The 22,500-nt window shown below is 32.0% G+C and overlaps 1 protein-coding gene across 1 annotated transcript in view; it reads left to right on the top strand.

Moving 5' to 3' along the window:
* LOC142357164 (uncharacterized) overlaps positions 1–21,489 on the top strand; it is a gene marked incomplete at its 3' end in the record, with an annotated part of 30,706 nt that extends 9,217 nt beyond the window's left edge. The window contains exon 3 of the mRNA XM_075408843.1: positions 21,221–21,489. Coding sequence (XP_075264958.1) covers positions 21,221–21,489 — 269 coding nt within the window. The remainder of the gene's footprint in view (positions 1–21,220) is intronic.
* Positions 21,490–22,500: the final 1,011 nt, after the last annotated feature.

The raw sequence follows: 22,500 nt of genomic DNA, 5'->3' as shown, positions 1-22,500 counted from the left end.
TGAATTTGAAGACAAAAATTCAACGCATTTAACGCAAAAATATGTAAGAAATGGCGGTGAATTTTCCAACTTGTCAACGCTAGTTGCCGCTGATCTTACATATTTAGCGTTGAATTTAGCGTAGATCTTACATATTTAGCGTAGAATTTAGCGTAGATCTTACATAATTAGCGTTGAATTTAGCGTAGATCTTACATATTTTTGCGTTGAATTTAGCGTTGATCTTACATATTTAGCGTAGAATTTAGCGTAGATCTTACATAATTAGCGTTGAATTTAGCATAGATCTTACATATTTTTGCGTTGAATTTAGCGTTGATCTTACAAAAAATCAACGCGTAGAACTCTGGGTATGGGACTCGAACCAATGACCTCCTGTTTACTTGTCGCTTCTTCTACCATTGCGCCACCATACCTTGATTTCCTTAAGAGCCGCAATCCTTATAAAGCGTAGATCTTACATATTTTGCGTTGAAATTAGCGTAGATCTTACCTATTTTGCGTTGATTTTAGCGTAGATCTTACATATATTGCATTGAATTAAGCGTAGAACTTGCATATATTTCGTTGAATTTGGCCTATAAAAGAGCACCAAAAAACTTTTTTTCTGACTTCTTGTTTCTCACCTTAGGAGTATAGGGTTCGAAATAGTGAAAAAATTAATTTTTCGAAAAAAAAACTTTGAAATCGTAAAATGGTCTAAAACGGATTTTGCACTTTGAAAAAGCACTAAAAAGTGATTTTTCTCACCTGTGCAGAATAGGGTCGAAACACGAAACAGTTAAAAAATTGACTTTTTGAAAAAAAAACTTGAAAAATTTGAAATCGTAAAATGCTCTCAATTGAATTTTTCACTATAAAAGAGCATTAAAAATGATTTTTCTCTGACTTCACGTTTCTCACCTTTTCAGCATAGGGGTCGAAACAGTAAAAAAATGATTTATCGAAAAAAAAACTTGAAAAAGTATTGAAATTGTAAAATGGTCTGAAACGGATTTTGCACTTTGAAAGAGCACTAAAAAGTGATTTTTCTCACCTGTGCAGTATAGGGTCGAAACACGAAACAGTTAAAAGATTGACTTTTTGAAAAAAAACTTGAAAAATTTTGAAATCGTAAAATGATCTCAAATGGATTTTACACTATAAAAGAGCACAAAAAAGTGGTTTTTTGCTGACTTTGCTTTTCTCACCTGTGAAGTATAGGTATCGAAACAGTGAAAAAATTGACTTTTTGAAAAAAAAAACTTGAAAAACTTTTGAAATCATAAAGTGGTCTGAAACGGAATTCAAAAAGTTCAACCTTATCTTTGTAAGATCTACGCCAAAACTCTACGCAAAAATATGTAAGATTGGCGTTGAATGCGTTGAATTTATGTAAAATCTACGCTAAATTCAACGCTAAATATGTAAGATCAACGCTAAAATTCAACCCAAAATATGTAAGATTGGCGTTGAATGCGTTGAAATTATGTAAGACCTACGCTAATTTCAACGCTAAATATTATAGATCTACGCTAAAACTCAACGCTAAATATGTAAGATCTACGCCAACTTTCAACGCAAAATATATAAGATTGGCGTGGAATGCGTTGAATTTATGTAAGATGTACGCTAAGTTCAACGCTAAATATGTAAGAGCTACGCTAAATTCAACGGTAAATATGTAAGATCTACGCTAAAATTCAACGCTAAAGATGTAAGATCTACGCGAAAACTCAACGCAAAATTATGTAAAATCTACGCTAAAATTCAACGCTAAATATGTAAGATCTACGCTAAAATTCAACGCTAAATATGTAAGATCTACACCAAAATTCAACGCAAAAATATGTAAGATTGGCGTTGAATGCGTTGAATTTATGTAAGATCTACGCTAAATTCAACGCTAAATATGTAATATCTACGCTAAAAATCAACGCTAAATAGGTAAGATCTACGCCAAATTTCAACGCAAAATATGTAAGATTGGCGTTGAATGCGTTGAATTTATGTAAGATCTACGCTAAATTCAACGCTAAATATGTAAGATCTAGGCTAAAATTCAACGCTAAATACGTAAGATCTACGCCAAAATTCAACGCAAAATTATGTAAGATTAGCGTTGAATGCGTTGAATATATGTAAGATCTACGCTAAATTCACGCTAAATATGTAAGATCTACGCAAAATTCAACGCAAAATTATGTAAGATTAGCGTTGAATGCGTTGAATTTATGTAAGATCTACGCTAAAATTCAACGCTAAATATGTAAGATTTACGTCAAAATTCAACGCAAAATAATGTAAGATTAGCGTTGAATGCGTTGAATTTATGTAAGATCTACGCTAAATTCAACGCTAAATATGTAAGATCTACGCTAAAATTCAACGCTAAATATGTAAGATCTACGCCAAAATTCAACGCAAAATTATGTAAGATTAGCGTTGAATGCGTTGAATTTATGTAAGATCTACGCTTAAGCGTAGATCTTACATAAATTCTACGCATTCAACGCCAATCTTACATAATTTTGCGTTTTTTAGCGTTGACACCTCGACCCGGGTGACCCATACCATGGCAAGGACAGTGCTTAGAAAATGTACTGATAATAATTAAATAATATTTAATTAATTACACAATTAGTCAAAATCCACTTGTTTGAATAAGGTTATTAATTAATTATTTAAAAGTGAAGTCTAGCCATGATAAGGTTCCAAACGACAGATCACAATACAATTAAAAATTCTTCTACTAGTGGAGTAATTCTGCTTCTTAAAACTCTTTTTATCTGTCTTCAAAGTTTTTGATAGCACGCCGACCTATTCCCCAAATGTTTTTGTAAAAAATAACGCGCACAAAGTGTTGTTTCTCAACAACTGACAACCATTATTTGCGACGTGAAAGAAAACATCGTTCAAATGTTATTCGGTACAACAATTGCAGTTCATCTAGTTCGCTGATGATAATAATGACAAGAAGCATCCAACTGGACAAAAAAGAATGAAATAAAGTGCCGACTCGATTTCACGACAAGTCTGCGACAAGATCAATATTTATTGTACTAATTCTAAAATCGGTCACTAGAAAAGTTTTTGAATTCATTTGCTCTCAAAATATTGCATTCTATAATCAGTTTTGATAAATCGGCAGAAAAAAATAAGTTTTTAAATACTTGTAGTAAATCATCGCCGAAACATTTTTGATCAACTGCAGCTGTTTTTTGGTGAAGTAGCCGGAAAATAAGGCCATTTTATCATCATTTTAATCAATGTTGAAATAATAATTCATTGAAATCAAGACTAATTATCAAAATCTGCGTTGAATGCGTTGAATTTATGTAAGATCTACGCTAAATTCAACGCTAAATATGTAGATCTACGCTAAAATTCAACGCTAAATATGTAAGATCTACGCAAAATTCAACGCAAAATTATGTAAGATTAGCGTTGAATGCGTTGAATTTATGTAAGATCTACGCTAAAATTCAACGCTAAATATGTAAGATCTACGTCAAAATTCAACGCAAAATAATGTAAGATTAGCGTTGAATGCGTTGAATTTATGTAAGATCTACGCTAAATTCAACGCTAAATATGTAAGATCTACGCTAAAATTCAACGCTAAATATGTAAGATCTACGCCAAAATTCAACGCAAAAATATGTAAGATTGGCGTTGAATGCGTTGAATTTATGTAAGATCTACGCTAAATTCAACGCTAAATATGTAATATCTACGCTAAAAATCAACGCTAAATAGGTAAGATCTACGCCAAATTTCAACGCAAAATATGTAAGATTGGCGTTGAATGCGTTGAATTTATGTAAGATCTACGCTAAATTCAACGCTAAATATGTAAGATCTAGGCTAAAATTCAACGCTAAATACGTAAGATCTACGCCAAAATTCAACGCAAAATTATGTAAGATTAGCGTTGAATGCGTTGAATATATGTAAGATCTACGCTAAATTCACGCTAAATATGTAAGATCTACGCAAAATTCAACGCAAAATTATGTAAGATTAGCGTTGAATGCGTTGAATTTATGTAAGATCTACGCTAAAATTCAACGCTAAATATGTAAGATCTACGCCAAAATTCAACGCAAAAATATGTAAGATTGGCGTTGAATGCGTTGAATTTATGTAAGATCTACGCTAAATTCAACGCTAAATATGTAATATCTACGCTAAAAATCAACGCTAAATAGGTAAGATCTACGCCAAATTTCAACGCAAAATATGTAAGATTGGCGTTGAATGCGTTGAATTTATGTAAGATCTACGCTAAATTCAACGCTAAATATGTAAGATCTAGGCTAAAATTCAACGCTAAATACGTAAGATCTACGCCAAAATTCAACGCAAAATTATGTAAGATTAGCGTTGAATGCGTTGAATATATGTAAGATCTACGCTAAATTCACGCTAAATATGTAAGATCTACGCAAAATTCAACGCAAAATTATGTAAGATTAGCGTTGAATGCGTTGAATTTATGTAAGATCTACGCTAAAATTCAACGCTAAATATGTAAGATTTACGTCAAAATTCAACGCAAAATAATGTAAGATTAGCGTTGAATGCGTTGAATTTATGTAAGATCTACGCTAAATTCAACGCTAAATATGTAAGATCTACGCTAAAATTCAACGCTAAATATGTAAGATCTACGCCAAAATTCAACGCAAAATTATGTAAGATTAGCGTTGAATGCGTTGAATTTATGTAAGATCTACGCTTAAGCGTAGATCTTACATAAATTCTACGCATTCAACGCCAATCTTACATAATTTTGCGTTTTTTAGCGTTGACACCTCGACCCGGGTGACCCATACCATGGCAAGGACAGTGCTTAGAAAATGTACTGATAATAATTAAATAATATTTAATTAATTACACAATTAGTCAAAATCCACTTGTTTGAATAAGGTTATTAATTAATTATTTAAAAGTGAAGTCTAGCCATGATAAGGTTCCAAACGACAGATCACAATACAATTAAAAATTCTTCTACTAGTGGAGTAATTCTGCTTCTTAAAACTCTTTTTATCTGTCTTCAAAGTTTTTGATAGCACGCCGACCTATTCCCCAAATGTTTTTGTAAAAAATAACGCGCACAAAGTGTTGTTTCTCAACAACTGACAACCATTATTTGCGACGTGAAAGAAAACATCGTTCAAATGTTATTCGGTACAACAATTGCAGTTCATCTAGTTCGCTGATGATAATAATGACAAGAAGCATCCAACTGGACAAAAAAGAATGAAATAAAGTGCCGACTCGATTTCACGACAAGTCTGCGACAAGATCAATATTTATTGTACTAATTCTAAAATCGGTCACTAGAAAAGTTTTTGAATTCATTTGCTCTCAAAATATTGCATTCTATAATCAGTTTTGATAAATCGGCAGAAAAAAATAAGTTTTTAAATACTTGTAGTAAATCATCGCCTAAACATTTTTGATCAACTGCAGCTGTTTTTTGGTGAAGTAGCCGGAAAATAAGGCCATTTTATCATCATTTTAATCAATGTTGAAATAATAATTCATTGAAATCAAGACTAATTATCAAAATCTGCGTTGAATGCGTTGAATTTATGTAAGATCTACGCTAAATTCAACGCTAAATATGTAGATCTACGCTAAAATTCAACGCTAAATATGTAAGATCTACGCAAAATTCAACGCAAAATTATGTAAGATTAGCGTTGAATGCGTTGAATTTATGTAAGATCTACGCTAAAATTCAACGCTAAATATGTAAGATCTACGTCAAAATTCAACGCAAAATAATGTAAGATTAGCGTTGAATGCGTTGAATTTATGTAAGATCTACGCTAAATTCAACGCTAAATATGTAAGATCTACGCTAAAATTCAACGCTAAATATGTAAGATCTACGCCAAAATTCAACGCAAAATTATGTAAGATTAGCGTTGAATGCGTTGAATTTATGTAAGATCTACGCTTAAGCGTAGATCTTACATAAATTCTACGCATTCAACGCCAATCTTACATAATTTTGCGTTTTTTAGCGTTGACACCTCGACCCGGGTGACCCATACCATGGCAAGGACAGTGCTTAGAAAATGTACTGATAATAATTAAATAATATTTAATTAATTACACAATTAGTCAAAATCCACTTGTTTGAATAAGGTTATTAATTAATTATTTAAAAGTGAAGTCTAGCCATGATAAGGTTCCAAACGACAGATCACAATACAATTAAAAATTCTTCTACTAGTGGAGTAATTCTGCTTCTTAAAACTCTTTTTATCTGTCTTCAAAGTTTTTGATAGCACGCCGACCTATTCCCCAAATGTTTTTGTAAAAAATAACGCGCACAAAGTGTTGTTTCTCAACAACTGACAACCATTATTTGCGACGTGAAAGAAAACATCGTTCAAATGTTATTCGGTACAACAATTGCAGTTCATCTAGTTCGCTGATGATAATAATGACAAGAAGCATCCAACTGGACAAAAAAGAATGAAATAAAGTGCCGACTCGATTTCACGACAAGTCTGCGACAAGATCAATATTTATTGTACTAATTCTAAAATCGGTCACTAGAAAAGTTTTTGAATTCATTTGCTCTCAAAATATTGCATTCTATAATCAGTTTTGATAAATCGGCAGAAAAAAATAAGTTTTTAATTACTTGTAGTAAATCATCGCCGAAACATTTTTGATCAACTGCAGCTGTTTTTTTGGTGAAGTAGCCGGAAAATAAGGCCATTTTATCATCATTTTAATCAATGTTGAAATAATAATTCATTGAAATCAAGACTAATTATCAAAATCTTTAGTTTGTCAACTGGAGTAACTATTTTTAGTTCTGTTACACTAATTTAGTTCATTGTCCGGTTTCACAAGACATTTAGTAGCATTTTGTTTATTCGAAAAAAGTTCTCATGACTCATTATTTTGCCAAATCAGACTGGCACAACATGAGTATACTGAAATTTTTCTCTATTTTAGTTACTTTTCTTTCCTTAGTCTCAACTTTCTTCAGTTGTTTTTCCATTAGCTATTGGAAAAACCCAAATTAATTGCTCCGACACATAACAAAGATGTTGTTGTTGTTGGTTTTTTGTTGAATAGATCGTTGCAATGGAATTGTAATTTTGGCTTTTTTAATCAAACTTTTCTTAATCACACAAAATTTTCTCGATTTTGTTCAGCTTATCTGATTGAACTTCTTTATTTAAATTTTTCATTAAATTTTAGTCAGCCAAAAGTACAGTACTCATCAACCTCCAACGCAACAGTCAATTTTTGACCCATGGAAACATGAAACAAAGGTCCGAAACTGTTAAAAAGCATTAAAAAGTCAAAATGACAGAGCTTAAAGTAAACTGCATCTTGGGTTCTGAGCACCTTTATAGACGGTTAAATTTACACTGTCGTTTCGAAAACAATGTAACAGTTTAAAGAAGAAATAGGCAGAAAAACTCATGCAACGATTCAATGTAGCAGTTGACTATACTAACTGATGTCAAATTTCTAGTTTCAAAAAACTTGAGATCGTGAATTCCGACAAGTAGCTCTTACACAAAAGTTACTCTTTTTTCAAAGTCTCGTTTTCTTGGAACCAGCTCAAGTTTTACAAAAGAAGATTACATCTGACCTAAGGAGACAATTGCTAAAACCTTACACTTAAAGAAGTTGATGAGTTAAGATTTGTGCAGATATATATCAGAAAAAATTATGTAAACCTATTTGAGATACTTTTGGTTTTTGAAAACAAGAAAATGTCGGTGTCGTCTTCTTGAATTAACTAAAAAAGACAAAAATTGTTATGATTTTATTGTCGGCATTGTTGTTTTTGTTTGCTATTTAACATTAGATTGAGGCGGTTTTTATCGTTTTTAAATGTAAGAGAATCGGCATTGCTGTTTTCAAGATTAAGAGAGATGGTGTATCGTTGTTTCTGAAACGTAAGAAAAATTTGTTACGAGCCAGAGATTTTGTTCAACAAAATAACTGGAAATTTGGCTTCACACTTAACCGACGTTCAAAAAATTTGCTTGCAGACTAAAAGAAATTAAATCAGAACTTAGCGAAAGTGAATTATTCAACAGAATTTTCATCAATGTTCAACAAGTATGCTGCATTTTTTTATTTAAAATGTAACCAAACACAATATTTTTATTTTATTAAAATTGTGAATGTGCGTAATATCGAATTTCAGGAGTTTTGCAGTTTTTTAGAATTTAGTTCTAAGAAGTTCGTTTAAATTTCCTGCAAAAAACGCTATCGTAGCATCTGACATTTTAAACAGCAAAATCAAAAGTGATTAAGCAAAATGGACAATTTCTTACGCCAAAATCCAAACATACGGAGGACGATATCGTACATTTAGATTCTGAACATTTCTAAATTTTTCTGAATATTCTAAAAACGAACATAACAAATCTCAAAAAACCAATCTCTATTGCGTCCAAAAACGACTATACCGAAAAACGACGGTATCGAAGCCTCCAGATCTTTGAAACCGCAATTTTTTGTTAAGTTTTTGCAACTAGGGACATAAAAACAATTAGCGCTCAAAAAAGCCCAGCCAATATGAGCATTCAAATAGAAACGTTTATTCTCTAAAACTGTTACATTCGTGCTCTCTAGAAGAAAAAAAAATTTCTTCAAAATTGTCAATTAATTACTAAGAATTAGGGAAAAATTTCTCCAAAAATTGCGGAGGAAAACTTCTGCATCTTCTTAATTCTTTTTTGAAGTCTGGAAACGCAACTGGACCAGATAAAAAAATTTGAACAGAGGGCAAATTATGGTTGAAAAGACTTCGCTTGAGAAATTGTTTTTATTTCGACTCATATTTTGTTGTGCGAAATCATTAAGAAACTGTATTGTATGCATAAGATTGCAACGTTTTTTCCAGGTATGTCATAATCTTTTACGAATATTCAGGACGAAATTTAGCGGATAAATTTAATTTTGCCTTCTAATTTTCGTCTGAAGCTGGGGTTCAGCAAAAAAAAGAAAATCCGACTATATAGTGTAGACACACAAACAATTCGGACACGCAATGTTGAGAAATGACTCATTATCTTGCCAAATTAGACTGGCACAACATGAGTATACTGAAATTTTTCTCTATTTTAGTTACTTTTCTTTCCTTAGTCTCAACTTTCTTCAGTTGTTTTTCCATTAGCTATTGGAAAAACTCAAATTAATTGCTCCGACACATAAGAAAGATGTTGTTGTTGTTGGTTTTTTTGTTGAATAGATCGCTGCAAAAGAATTGTAATTTTGGCTGTTTTTTAATCAGACTTATCTTAATCACACAAAATTTTTTCGTTTTTCTCCAGCTTATCTGATTGAACTTCTTTGTTTAAATTCTTCAATAAATTTTAGTAAACCAAAAGTACAGTACTCATCAACTTCAAACGCAACTGTCAATTTTTGACCCTGGAAACATGGAACAAAAGTCGGAAACTGTTAAAAAGCATTAAAAAGTCAAAATGACAGAGCTTAAAGTAAACTGCATCTTGGATTCTGAGCACCATTACAGACGGTTAAACTGATACTGTCGCGTGAAAAACAATGTAATAGTTTGAAAAAATAGGCAGAAAAACTCATGCAACGATTCAATGTAGCAGATGACTATACTAACTGATGTCAAACTTCTATTTTCAAAAACTTGAGATTGTGAATCCCGACAAGTAACTCTTACACAAAAGTTACGCCTTTTTCAAAATCTCGTTTTCTTAGAACCAGCTCAATTTGTACAAAAGAACATTCGATCTGTCCTATTGAGACAATTGCTAAAAAATTATGTAAACCTAGTTGAGATACTTTTGGTTTTTAAAAACAAGAAAATGTCGGGGTCGTGTTCTTGAATTAACTAAAGAAGACAAAAATTGTTATGATTTTTTTGGCGGTATTGTTGTTTTCGTTTAGTATTTAACAATAGACTGATGCGGTTTTTATCGTTTTTGAATGTAAAAGAATCGGCATTGCTGTTTTTAAGATTAAAGGAGATGGTGTATCGTTGTTTCTGAAACGTAAGAAAAATTTGCTACGAGACAGAGATTTGGTTCAACAAAATAACAGGAAATTCGGCTTAACACTTAACCGACGTTCAAAAATTTTGCTTGCAGACCAACAGAAATTAAATCAGAACTTAGTGAAAATGAATTAATCAACAGAATTTTCATCAATGTTCAACAAGTATGCTGAATTTTTTATTTCAAACGTAACCAAATAGAACAGTTTTTTAAAATTAAAATTGTGAATGTGCGTAAGATCGAATTTCAGGAGTTTTTGCAGTTTTTTAGAATTTAGTTTTAGGAAGTACGTTTAAATTTCCTGCAAAAAAAGCTATCGTAACATCTAACCTTTTAAACAGAAAAATCAAAGACGATTACGAAAAATGGACATTTTCTTACGGCAAAATCCAAACATACGGAGGACGATATCGTACATTTAGATTCCAAACATTTCTAATTTTTTCTGAATTTTCTAAAAACTAACAAAACAAATCTCAAAAAACCAATCTCTATTGCGTCCAAAAACGACTATACCGAAAAACGACGGTACCGGAGCCTTCAGATATTTGAAACCGCAATTTTTTGTTCAGTCTTTGCAACTAGGGACATAAAAATATTTAGCTCTCAAAAAAGCCCAGCCAATACGAGCATTCAAATAGACATTTTTATTCTGTAAAACTGTTACATTCGTGCTCTCTAGAAGAAAAAAATGAAACCCTTCAAAATTGTCAATTAATTACTAAGAACTAGGGAAAAATTTCTCCGAAAATTGCCGAAGAAAACTTCTGCATCTTCTTAATTCTTTTTGAAGTCTGGAAACGCAACTGGATCAGAAAAAAAAATTTTGAACAGAGGGCAAATTAATGGTGAAAAGACTTCGCTTGAGAAATTGTTTTTATTTCGCCTCACATTATGTTGTGGAAAATCATTAAAAAACTGTATTGAATAAAAGATTGCAACGTTTTTTCTGGGTATGCCATCATCCTTTACGAATATTAAGGAGGAAATTTAGCGGACAAATTTAATTTTGCCTTTTAATTTTCGTCTGAAGCGGGGGTTCAGCAAAAAATGAAAATCCAACTATATACTGTAGACACACAAAAAATTCGGACACGCAATGTTGAGAAACATCGAAAACGTCTTTGTGCAGTTAGCAGCAGAGGAAGTTAAATGATTGAAGAAGACTGTCAACTTTTTTGAAAATAAATTGGAAGTTGTAGTAGAAAAGAGCTCAATAATGATATGAAAGCAACACTTACACAAAAAATAGGAAAATACACTTCTGCTGCTTTAATTTATAGTACCCCTATTCGGAAACTTAAACATTTTATCTGGATTTTTAAATGCAAATCATTCCAACGTAGAAAAAAGAGAAGTTTGGTAATATGCGTGTGCACATAATGTTCTGGCTCCACTCAAACACAATCTTGACAAAAAATTGCATTTATCTCAAACAGAAAAAAAACATTTCATTATAGCGAGAACGAAATGTTCCATTAGCAAGACTCCAAAAAAGACAGGCTATAAAATCAAATAAGAACAACAATCAATAATTTGGAACAAAACTCAATTCTGAAATGCAAAAAAAACTATGAGAGAGTCAAAACATCATCAGTTAAATTATTAACTTAAAAAAATTCAACTATTCCGAAAAAGATATAGGTCCTGTCGTTATAGAGACAAGGTACAAATGGGCGGAAAAACAACATAATGGGTAATTTTAAGCAATTTGTTTGAATTTTTTGAGAACAATTGAGTTCAAAGTCGTGAGGAAAGTAGCTATAAAGTTAAATCAACTAATCTCGTCATTTATATCTTTATGAGGAGCCTCTGACAACAGTTTTAATCCCGAATATATATTCCGATTAAAAAAGGGGCACCAAAGACCCTCAACGAAAAATAAATCAATATGCGACAAATTAATTCAGTGTCGGGGCTATTCAACTCAAAAATAATAGGTTATTTGAAATTTCCATATGCATCATAGGGCCTGAATTATTTACCAAGCGGACCAAAATCAACATAAAACTTGGGGACATATTCAAAATCCGCATTTTATTTAAAAATGGTAGAGTCATAGTCGGAAAACCATTGGTTTAAGCACGCAAACGCAGAGAAAGTAGAGTAATGTACACCGAAAAAGTCAGCTGAAAATTGAAGTTTGTGATTGAGTTCAAAAAAATTATTTTGAACATTTTGAATAAAAAAAGTAAAGAAAAAGCAAAGTTCAAAATGTCACTTGTTTTTAATGAAAGAGATCTATTCCAAATCAAAAAAACCATTAGATGAGATTTGATCTAAAAATTTCAAAATTTGTCTCACTGAAAACTTTGAACCGGTCTCTTTATCCAGGAAATGGCTGAGACCTGTTGTTTTTCAAAAAAATATATCTAAGACTACAAAAAGGACGACAAAAACAGGCGGAAAGCAAAAATTCAAACTACTTTTCCAAATAAACAATCATTAGGTCAGTTCAAATGCGCGTAACTTTAACTGTGTTTCTGACTGCCTGTTTTTATGTAATAACATGACAAGAAAACAAAAAGAAACTCAAAAGGTCAATTGACCAAAAATCCGAAACAAGCTATTAAAAGACGTAAAATTGAACCCAAAAATCATCATTTAAAAAAAGTTTGAGTGACATAAGTTTTGAAACCTGTAAGTTGAAAGGTTGACTTTTCCTTTAAACGGAAAAGTGGTGGATGAAAAATTGTTTCAATCAAAAGGATAGATAGAAAAAAAATTACGCTCCTTAGGACAACAATTGAACCCGTCTTTAATGATACTGAGTCCTCAGAGTTCAAAAAAAAATTCCTTAAATCAATGATCCCTAGTCAATTCTACAAAAACACACTGATGAAGCCATAAAAACTATGATCTTTTGATAGAAACAACATTATTTTTTCATCGGACTTCAGTTGCTCGTAAGTGGGACCTGTCAGTTATTGCTCTCTGTTTTTATGTCGTGCCAGTATTTATCATAAAGGCTTTAAACAACCAAACGTTTCAAATAAAGGAGAAAATTCATAACATTTAAAAGAAGACAGCGTTTCGATACAATCCGAATGAGTTTTTTGGAAAAATTGACATATAAACCAAACCTAGCCTTGATATTACTGCTCGGCCATTATAAAACTTTTTCAATACTATGGATAGTAGACACAAGAGACAAGGTAAAAATGGGCGGAAAAACAACACAATAGGCAACGTTAAGCAATTCGTTTGAATTTTTTGAAAAGAATTAAGTTCGATGTCTTGAGGAAAGTAGCTATAAAGTTAATGCAACTAATCTCGTCATGTATATCTCCATGAGGAGCCTCTGACAACAGTCTATATCTCGAATATGTCTTCCAACTAATAAAAGGACGACCAATACCCACAAAAAATAAATCAAAATTCGACAAAATAAATCAGTGTCGGGGCTATTCAACTCAATAATAATAGGTTATTTGAAAAATCCATATGCATAATTGGGCCTGAATTATTTGCCAAGCGGACCATAATCAAACTAAAGTTTGGGGAAATTTTCAAAATCCGCATTTTAGTTAAAACAGGTAGGGTCATAGTCGGAAAACATTGGCTTAAGCACGCAAATGCAGCTTAAAGTAGAGTAATGTACACCAAAAAAGTCAGCTGAAAATTGAAGTTTGTGATTGAATTCGAAAAAATTATTTTGAACATTTTGAAACAAAAAAGTAAAGAAAAAGCAAAGTTCAAAATGTCACCTATTTTTTTATGAAAGCGATCTATTCCCAGTGAAAAAAAAACCATTAGATGAGATTTGATCTAAAAATTTCAAAATTTGCCTCACTGAAAACTTTGAACCAGTCTCTTTATCCAGGAAATGGCTGAGACCTGTTGTTTTTCAAAAAAATATATCTAAGACTACAAAAAAGGCGACAAAAAAGGCGGAAAGCAAAAACTCAAACTAATTATCCATAAAAACAATCAGTTGTTCAGTTCAAATGAGCTTTGTTTTAACTGTGGTTTTTGACTGCCTGTTTTTAAGTAATAACATGACAGGAAAACAAACAGAAACTCAAAAGGGCAAATGACCAAAAATCAGAAAAATGCTATTAAAAGCCGTAAAATTGGAGCCAAAAACCATTATTTAAAAAAAGTTTGAGTGAAATAAGTTTTGAAACTGTAAGTTGAAAGGATCACTTTTCCTTTAAACGGAAAAGAGCTGGATGGAAAATTGTTTCAACCAAAATGATAGATAGAAAAAAATAACGCTCCTTAGGACAACAATTGAACCCGTCTTTAATGATACTGAGTCCTCAGAGTTCAAAAAAATTCCTTACATCAATGATACCTAGTCAATTCTACAAAAACACAATGATGAAGCCATAAAAACTATGATCTTTTGATAGAAACAACATTATTTTTTCATCGGACTTCAATTGCTTGTAAGTGGGATCTGTCAGTTATTGATCTCTGTTATTAAGTCGTTCCAGTATTTATCATACAGGCTTTAAACAATTAAACATTCCAAATAAAGATGAAAAGGCATAACATTTAAAAGAAGACAGCGCCTCAGTACAATCCGAATGAATTTTGTTGGAAAAATTGACATTAAAACCAAAGCTAGCCTTGATAGAAAGGCGGTTTTGGTTAAATACGGCCATTAAAAGCGGCCATTAAAAATACGTTTTTAATCCTATGGATAGTAGACAAAAAGATCACTAAATCAAAGAAAATTAATAAATTTTCGATAATCATCAAATCAAATTTGCAACGGACCGGCCGAATTGAAGTTCCAGAACCCTCTCTTTAAAAATTCAATTGTAAGTTTACAAAATTTTAGCAAAATTGATCAAAATTAAAGCCGAAAATTTACAGTTTTGATGTCTCCATTGCAGAAAAACAGAAAACCTTTCTAATTTGATATTCTACAAGGGTTGTCTAGAAAAAGCTTCAGAGGAAAAAAGCTCCTAGAGAATGACAATATGAATCGTGCCAAATATAAAACGTGGGAAAAGAAGCCGTAGTCAAAAAAGCTAAGAAGAAAGCAGACAATGGCAAAAAGCATTGAAAAGCTCAGAAGATAAAAGAAATAAAGTACGCCAGAGAAACAAATTTAAAATTTTATGTTAAAAATTATTCGAAAAAAAAATTGTTTTGAAAGTTTTGATTTTGAAAGTTTTTCGACGCTTAGCAATGTTTTTCCATCTGTAAATCTAGCTACCCGGAGTTTGGTCCCAAGGCGTTTCAGTCCTGTACAATTATAAACCAATTGTACCCAGAACTGTGACAGGTAATTTCAATTCTAACATACAATTTCAGTCTGTCAAGATAGGAAACATTCTGTTTATCCACTTCGAAGTCTGGTTTATAAGCGGTTCTTAATCTGAGCAGCATGACTACTGTGCAGTTTGATGGCTGTGCGGATGTATGTCAATTCTGTTTACCATGACAATGTTCTGTATAGTCTGTTTGATATCTTACATGATGTGCAATTTGAAAACAGCTAAAAATGAAAATTTCGAAAATCGGAAAATTTTGCACGCATGAGTTTAAATCATCCCTCAACAAAAAATAAATCAATATGCGACAAATTAATTCAGTGTCCGGGCTATTCAACTCAAAAATAATAGGTTATTTGAAATTACCATATGCATAATAGGGCCTGAATTATTTACCAAGCGGACCAAAATCAACATAAAACTTGGGGACATATTCAAAATCCGCATTTTATTTAAAACTGGTAGAGTCATAGTCGGAAAACCATTGGTTTAAGCACGCAAACGCAGAGAAAGTGGAGTAATGTACACCGAAAAAGTCAGCTGAAAATTAAGTTTGTGATTGAGTTCGAAGAAATTATTTTGAACATTTTGAATCAAAAAAGTAAAGAAAATGCAAAGTTCAAAATGTCACTTGTTTTTTATGAAAGCGATCTATTCCAAATCAAAAAAACCATTAGATGAGATTTGATCTAAAAATTTCAAAATTTGTCTCACTGAAAACTTTGAACCGGTCTCTTTATCCAGGAAATGGCTGAGACCTGTTGTTTTTCAAAAAAATATATCTAAGACTACAAAAAAGGCGACAAAAAAGGCGGAAAGCAAAAACTCAAACTAATTATCCATAAAAACAATCAGTTGTTCAGTTCAAATGAGCTTTGTTTTAACTGTGGTTTTTGACTGCCTGTTTTTAAGTAATAACATGACAGGAAAACAAACAGAAACTCAAACGGGCAAATGACCAAAAATCAGAAAAATGCTATTAAAAGCCGTAAAATTGGAGCCAAAAACCATCATTTAAAAAAAGTTTGAGTGAAATAAGTTTTGAAACTGTAAGTTGAAAGGATCACTTTTCCTTTAAACGGAAAAGAGCTGGATGGAAAATTGTTTCAACCAAAATGATAGATAGAAAAAAATAACGCTCCTTAGGACAACAATTGAACCCGTCTTTAATGATACTGAGTCCTCAGAGTTCAAAAAAATTCCTTACATCAATGATACCTAGTCAATTCTACAAAAACACAATGATGAAGCCATAAAAACTATGATCTTTTGATAGAAACAACATTATTTTTTCATCGGACTTCAATTGCTTGTAAGTGGGATCTGTCAGTTATTGATCTCTGTTATTAAGTCGTTCCAGTATTTATCATACAGGCTTTAAACAATTAAACATTCCAAATAAAGATGAAAAGGCATAACATTTAAAAGAAGACAGCGCCTCAGTACAATCCGAATGAATTTTGTTGGAAAAATTGACATTAAAACCAAAGCTAGCCTTGATAGAAAGGCGGTTTTGGTTAAATACGGCCATTAAAAGCGGCCATTAAAAATACGTTTTTAATCCTATGGATAGTAGACAAAAAGATCACTAAATCAAAGAAAATTAATAAATTTTCGATAATCATCAAATCAAATTTGCAACGGACCGGCCGAATTGAAGTTCCAGAACCCTCTCTTTAAAAATTCAATTGAAAGTTTATAAAATTTTAGCAAAATTGATCAAAATTAAAGCCGAAAATTTACAGTTTTGATGTCTCCATTGCAGAAAAACAGAAAACCTTTCTAATTTGATATTCTACAAGGGTTGTCTAGAAAAAGCTTCAGAGGAAAAAAGCTCCTAGAGAATGACAATATGAATCGTGCCAAATATAAAACGTGGGAAAAGAAGCCGTAGTCAAAAAAGCTAAGAAGAAAGCAGACAATGCCAAAAAGCATTGAAAAGCTCAGAAGATAAAAGAAATAAAGTACGCCAGAGAAACGAATTTAAAATTTTATGTTTAAAATTATTCGAAAAAAAAATTGTTTTGAAAGTTTTGATTTTGAAAGTTTTTCGACAATAGCAATGTTTTTCCATCTATAAATCTAGCTACCCGGAGTTTGGTCCCAAGGCGTTTCAGTCCTGTACAATTATAAATCAATTGTACCCAGAACTGTGACAGGTAATTTCAATTCTAACATACAATTTCAGTCTGTCAAGATAGGAAACATTCTGTTTATCCACTTCGAAGTCTGGTTTATAAGCGGTTCTTACTCTGAGCAGCATGACTACTGTGCAGTTTGATGGCTGTGCGGATGTATGTCAATTCTGTTTACCATGACAATGTTCTGTATAGTCTGTTTGATATCTTACATGATGTGCAGTTTGAAAACAGCTAAAAATGAAAATTTCGAAAATCGGAAAATTTTGCACGCATGAGTTTAAATCATCCCTCAACAAAAAATAAATCAATATGCGACAAATTAATTCAGTGTCGGGGCTACTCAACTCAAAAATAATAGGTTATTTGAAATTACCATATGCATAATAGGGCCTGAATTATTTACCAAGCGGACCAAAATCAACATAAAACTTGGGGACATATTCAAAATCCGCATTTTATTTAAAACTGGTAGAGTCATAGTCGGAAAACCATTGGTTTAAGCACGCAAACGCAGAGAAAGTGGAGTAATGTACACCGAAAAAGTCAGCTGAAAATTAAGTTTGTGATTGAGTTCGAAGAAATTATTTTGAACATTTTGAATCAAAAAAGTAAAGAAAAAGCAAAGTTCAAAATGTCACTTGTTTTTTATGAAAGCGATTATTCCAAATCAAAAAAACCATTAGATGAGATTTGATCTAAAAATTTCAAAATTTGTCTCACTGAAAACTTTGAACCGGTCTCTTTATCCAGGAAATGGCTGAGACCTGTTGTTTTTCAAAAAAATATATCTAAGACTACAAAAAAGGCGACAAAAAAGGCGGAAAGCAAAAACTCAAACTAATTATCCATAAAAACAATCAGTTGTTCAGTTCAAATGAGCTTTGTTTTAACTGTGGTTTTTGATTGCCTGTTTTTAAGTAATAACATGACAAGAAAACAAAACGAAACTCAAAAGGTCAAATGACCAAAAATCCGAAACAAGCTATTAAAAGACGTAAAATTGAACCCAAAAATCATCATTTAAAAAAAGTTTGAGTGACATAAGTTTTGAAACCTGTAAGTTGAAAGGTTGACTTTTCCTTTAAACGGAAAAGTGGTGGATGGAAAATTGTTTCAATCAAAAGGATAGATAGAAAAAAAATTACGCTCCTTAGGACAACAATTGAACCCATCTTTAATGATACTGAGTCCTCAGAGTTCAAAAAAAATTTCTTAAATCAATGATCCCTAGTCAATTCTACAAAAACACAATGATGAAGCCATAAAAACTATGATCTTTTGATAGAAACAACATTATTTTTTCATCGGAAATCAGTTGCACGTATGTGGGACCTGTCAGTTATTGCTCTCTGTTTTTATGTCGTGCCAGTATTTATCATAAAGGCTTTAAACAACCAAACGTTTCAAATAAAGGAGAAAATTCATAACATTTAAAAGAAGACAGCATTTCAATACAATCCGAATGAGTTTTTTGGAAAAATTGACATATAAACCAAACCTAGCCTTGATATTACTGCTCGGCCATTATAAAACTTTTTGAATACTATGGATAGTAGACACAAGAGACAAGGTAAAAATGGGCGGAAAAACAACACAATAGGCAACGTTAAGCAATTCGTTTGAATTTTATGAAAAGAATTGAGTTCGATGTCTTGAGGAAAGTAGCTATAAAGTTAATGCAACTAATCTCGTCATTTATATCTCTATGAGGAGCCTCTGACAACATTCTTTATCTCGAATATGTCTTCCAACTAATAAAAGGACAACCAATACCCACAACAAAAAATAAATCAAAATTCGACAAAATAAATCAGTGTCGGGGCTATTCAACTCAATAATAATAGGTTATTTGATAATTCCATATGCATAATTGGGCCTGAATTATTTGCCAAGGGGACCATAATCAAACTAAAGTTTGGGGAAATATTCAAAATCCGCATTTTAGTTAAAACAGGTAGGGTCATAGTCGGAAAACATTGGCTTAAGCACGCAAATGCAGCTTAAAGTAGAGTAATGTACACCAAAAAAGTCAGCTGAAAATTGAAGTTTGTGATTGAATTCGAAAAAATTATTTTGAACATTTTGAAACAAAAAAGTAAAGAAAAAGCAAAGTCCAAAATGTCACCTATTTTTTATGAAAGAGATCTATTCCCAGTAAAAAAAAACCATTAGATGAGATTTGATCTAAAAATTTCAAAATTTGCCTCACTGAAAACTTTGAACAGGTCTCTTTATCCTCGAAATGGCTGAGAACTGTTGTTTTTCAAAAAAATATATCATAAGACTACAAAAAAGGCGACAAAAAAGGCGGAAAGCAAAAACTCAAACTAATTATCCATAAAAACAATCAGTTGTTCAGTTGAAATGAGCTTTGTTTTAACTGTGGTTTTTGACTGCCTGTTTTTAAGTAATAACATGACAGGAAAACAAACAGAAACTCAAAAGGGCAAATGACCAAAAATCAGAAAAATGCTATTAAAAGCCGTAAAATTGGAGCCAAAAACCATCATTTAAAAAAAGTTTGAGTGAAATAAGTTTTGAAACTGTAAGTTGAAAGGATGATTTTTCCTTTAAACGGAAAAGTGGTGGATGGAAAATTGTTTCGACCAAAATGATAGATAGAAAAAAATTACGCTCTTTAGGACAACAATTGAACCCGTCTTTAATGATACTGAGTCCTCAGAGTTCAAAAAAAATTCCTTACATCAATGATACCTAGTCAATTCTACAAAAACACAATGATGAAGCCATAAAAACTATGATCTTTTGATAGAAACAACATTATTTTTTCATCGGACTTCAATTGCTGGTAAGTGGGATCTGTCAGTTATTGATCTCTGTTATTAAGTCGTTCCAGTATTTATCATACAGGCTTTAAACAACTAAACATTCCAAATAAAGATGAAAATGCATAACATTTAAAAGAAGACAGCGCCCCAATACAATCCGAATGAATTTTGTTGGAAAAATTGACATAAAAACCAAAGCTAGCCTTGATAGAAAGGCGGTTTTGGTTAAATACGGCCATGAAAAGTGGCCATTAAAAATACGTATTTAATCCTATGGATAGTAGACAAAAAGATCAGTAAATCAAAGAAAATTAATAAATTTTCGATAATCATCAAATTAAATTTGCAACGGACCGGCCGAATTGAAGTTCCAGAACCCTCTCTTTAAAAATTCAATTGAAAGTTTATAAAATTTTAGCAAAATTGATCAAAATTAAAGCCGAAAATTTACAGTTTTTATTTCTCCATTGCAGAAAAACAGAAAACCTTTCTAATTTGATATTCTACAAGGGTTGTCTAGAAAAAAGCTTCAAAGGAAAAAAGTTCCCAGAGAATGACAATATGAATTGTGCCAAATATAAAACGTGGGAAAAGAAGCCGTAGTCAAAAAAGCTAAGAAGAAAGCAGACAATGCCAAAAGGCATTGAAAAGCTCAGAAGATAAAAAAAATAAAGTATGCCAGAGAAACAAATTTAAAATTTTATGTTTAAAATTATTCGAAAAAAATTGTTTTGAAAGTTTTGATTTTGAAAGTTTTTGGACGCTTAGCAATGTTTTTCCATCTATAAATCTAGCTATGTTCTAGTTCTTAATCTTTCTATGCTCCCAGCTTCGGCAGTTCCAATTAGAATGCAACTATAATAAAACTGATAGAACGAGCATGACAAAGCAAATTGTTTATAAACAATAGACGGAAAAAACTTACAACAAGAAACGAGTTTCTCGCGATATTTAAATATCTCATTTGATGTTAATTGTTGTGATTCGTTTGATCACAAAAAGTGGACAACTTTGGAGCTGTCAGTTTGGTTCAAAAATTATTGGTTGAATAGGAGGCTACACAATCGACCCGGCAGAAAACTTCTCCTGGCCAGAAAACTTTGTAGAGGATGGGAATGAAACAGAGTACACAACATTGCCCAGACACTCAGTGATAGTGGGGTTGGCTACAGGGGGAGAGGTATGCAACCTTGACTTCATAGGGAAGACCTACTCTGTTGGGATGAAGGAAGGTGTTCTCATTGCCGATGGTGTATGGCTCGGACCTGATCAAGGACAAACCAGTCCTATACAGTTCGCCTCGAGTCAATTTGTCAGTAGCGTAAGTTGCAGAGCAAATCTGATAATACTTTTTTGTGCTAAACTACTGCAATATTCACCAAGGAGGCTCGATGATGTCCATTCGCCCATAATTGTCTTGCCCGCATAATCTTATTTGTGGTGTAATTGTATATCAAAAGAAGCAGTGATACTCTACATTTGAAATAGAAAGAAAGTAGTTAAAATTTTTAAAAAGGTTCTTAAAAAATGGCAGACGTTCTTTCGAAAAAAGGTTACTATAAGTCAGATCAAATTTTTTCATTTCACTAGATTGAAAATTTGGTAAAAGCAAGACTACAGGCATTTAACCCACTCTTATGCATTTTTGTAGGTTAGAAAAAATTTTATGGAACAATTAACTTTTCCAGACACAAAATAGGTCCAAAAATTAACCTCTAACTCTTTTTTTAAATTACATCTCAAACTTTAATGTCTTTGAAGCAGCAACTTCAATTTTATAAAAATGTGAGTGGCCTCTATCGAATTTCGACTAGATTTCAACTTTACTGTTTAGATTTATAAGTGAGCGTATAATTTGAGCAAAACATAATGAAATGACTTCTGCACACAAAAATCCTTGATTAATTTTGATTGACTCAAAAAATGTTATTGAGACTAAGTGATATTTTTGAAAACGCGATGTGACAATGTGGTTTAAATCTTTTGAAAACAACAAAAGAAACCATTAAAGCTTGTCTATAACACCTCGTTAGAAGGCCAAGTAAAATTATCGTCAGCTAGACAAACTGAAAGAACAACGAAAAAGAAAACAAAAGGGGTCGAAACTCACAATGTCGATTTTTGAAAAAAAAAAGTAGTATCTGAATCACAAGCAGGTTGACAGGTTTCAAATGAAAGAAAGTGAGTTAAAAAGTTCCAACTATATCAACTGATATAGCCTATTGAGACCTGTCTTTAACGAAGTTGAAACAAAAGACTACCAAAGGAACTTAAGAAGTGGAACATCTTCAAAATATTCGAATTTTGAAATTAACTTGTGACGAAGTAGTTG

The sequence above is a fragment of the Convolutriloba macropyga genome, unplaced genomic scaffold (assembly GCF_964194025.1).
Source record: "Convolutriloba macropyga unplaced genomic scaffold, txConMacr16.3 SCAFFOLD_1481, whole genome shotgun sequence".
Taxonomy (NCBI): Eukaryota; Metazoa; Xenacoelomorpha; order Acoela; family Convolutidae; genus Convolutriloba; species Convolutriloba macropyga.
The sequence above is the reverse complement of the archived record's forward strand: the minus strand, read 5'-3'. Positions and strand labels throughout refer to the sequence as shown.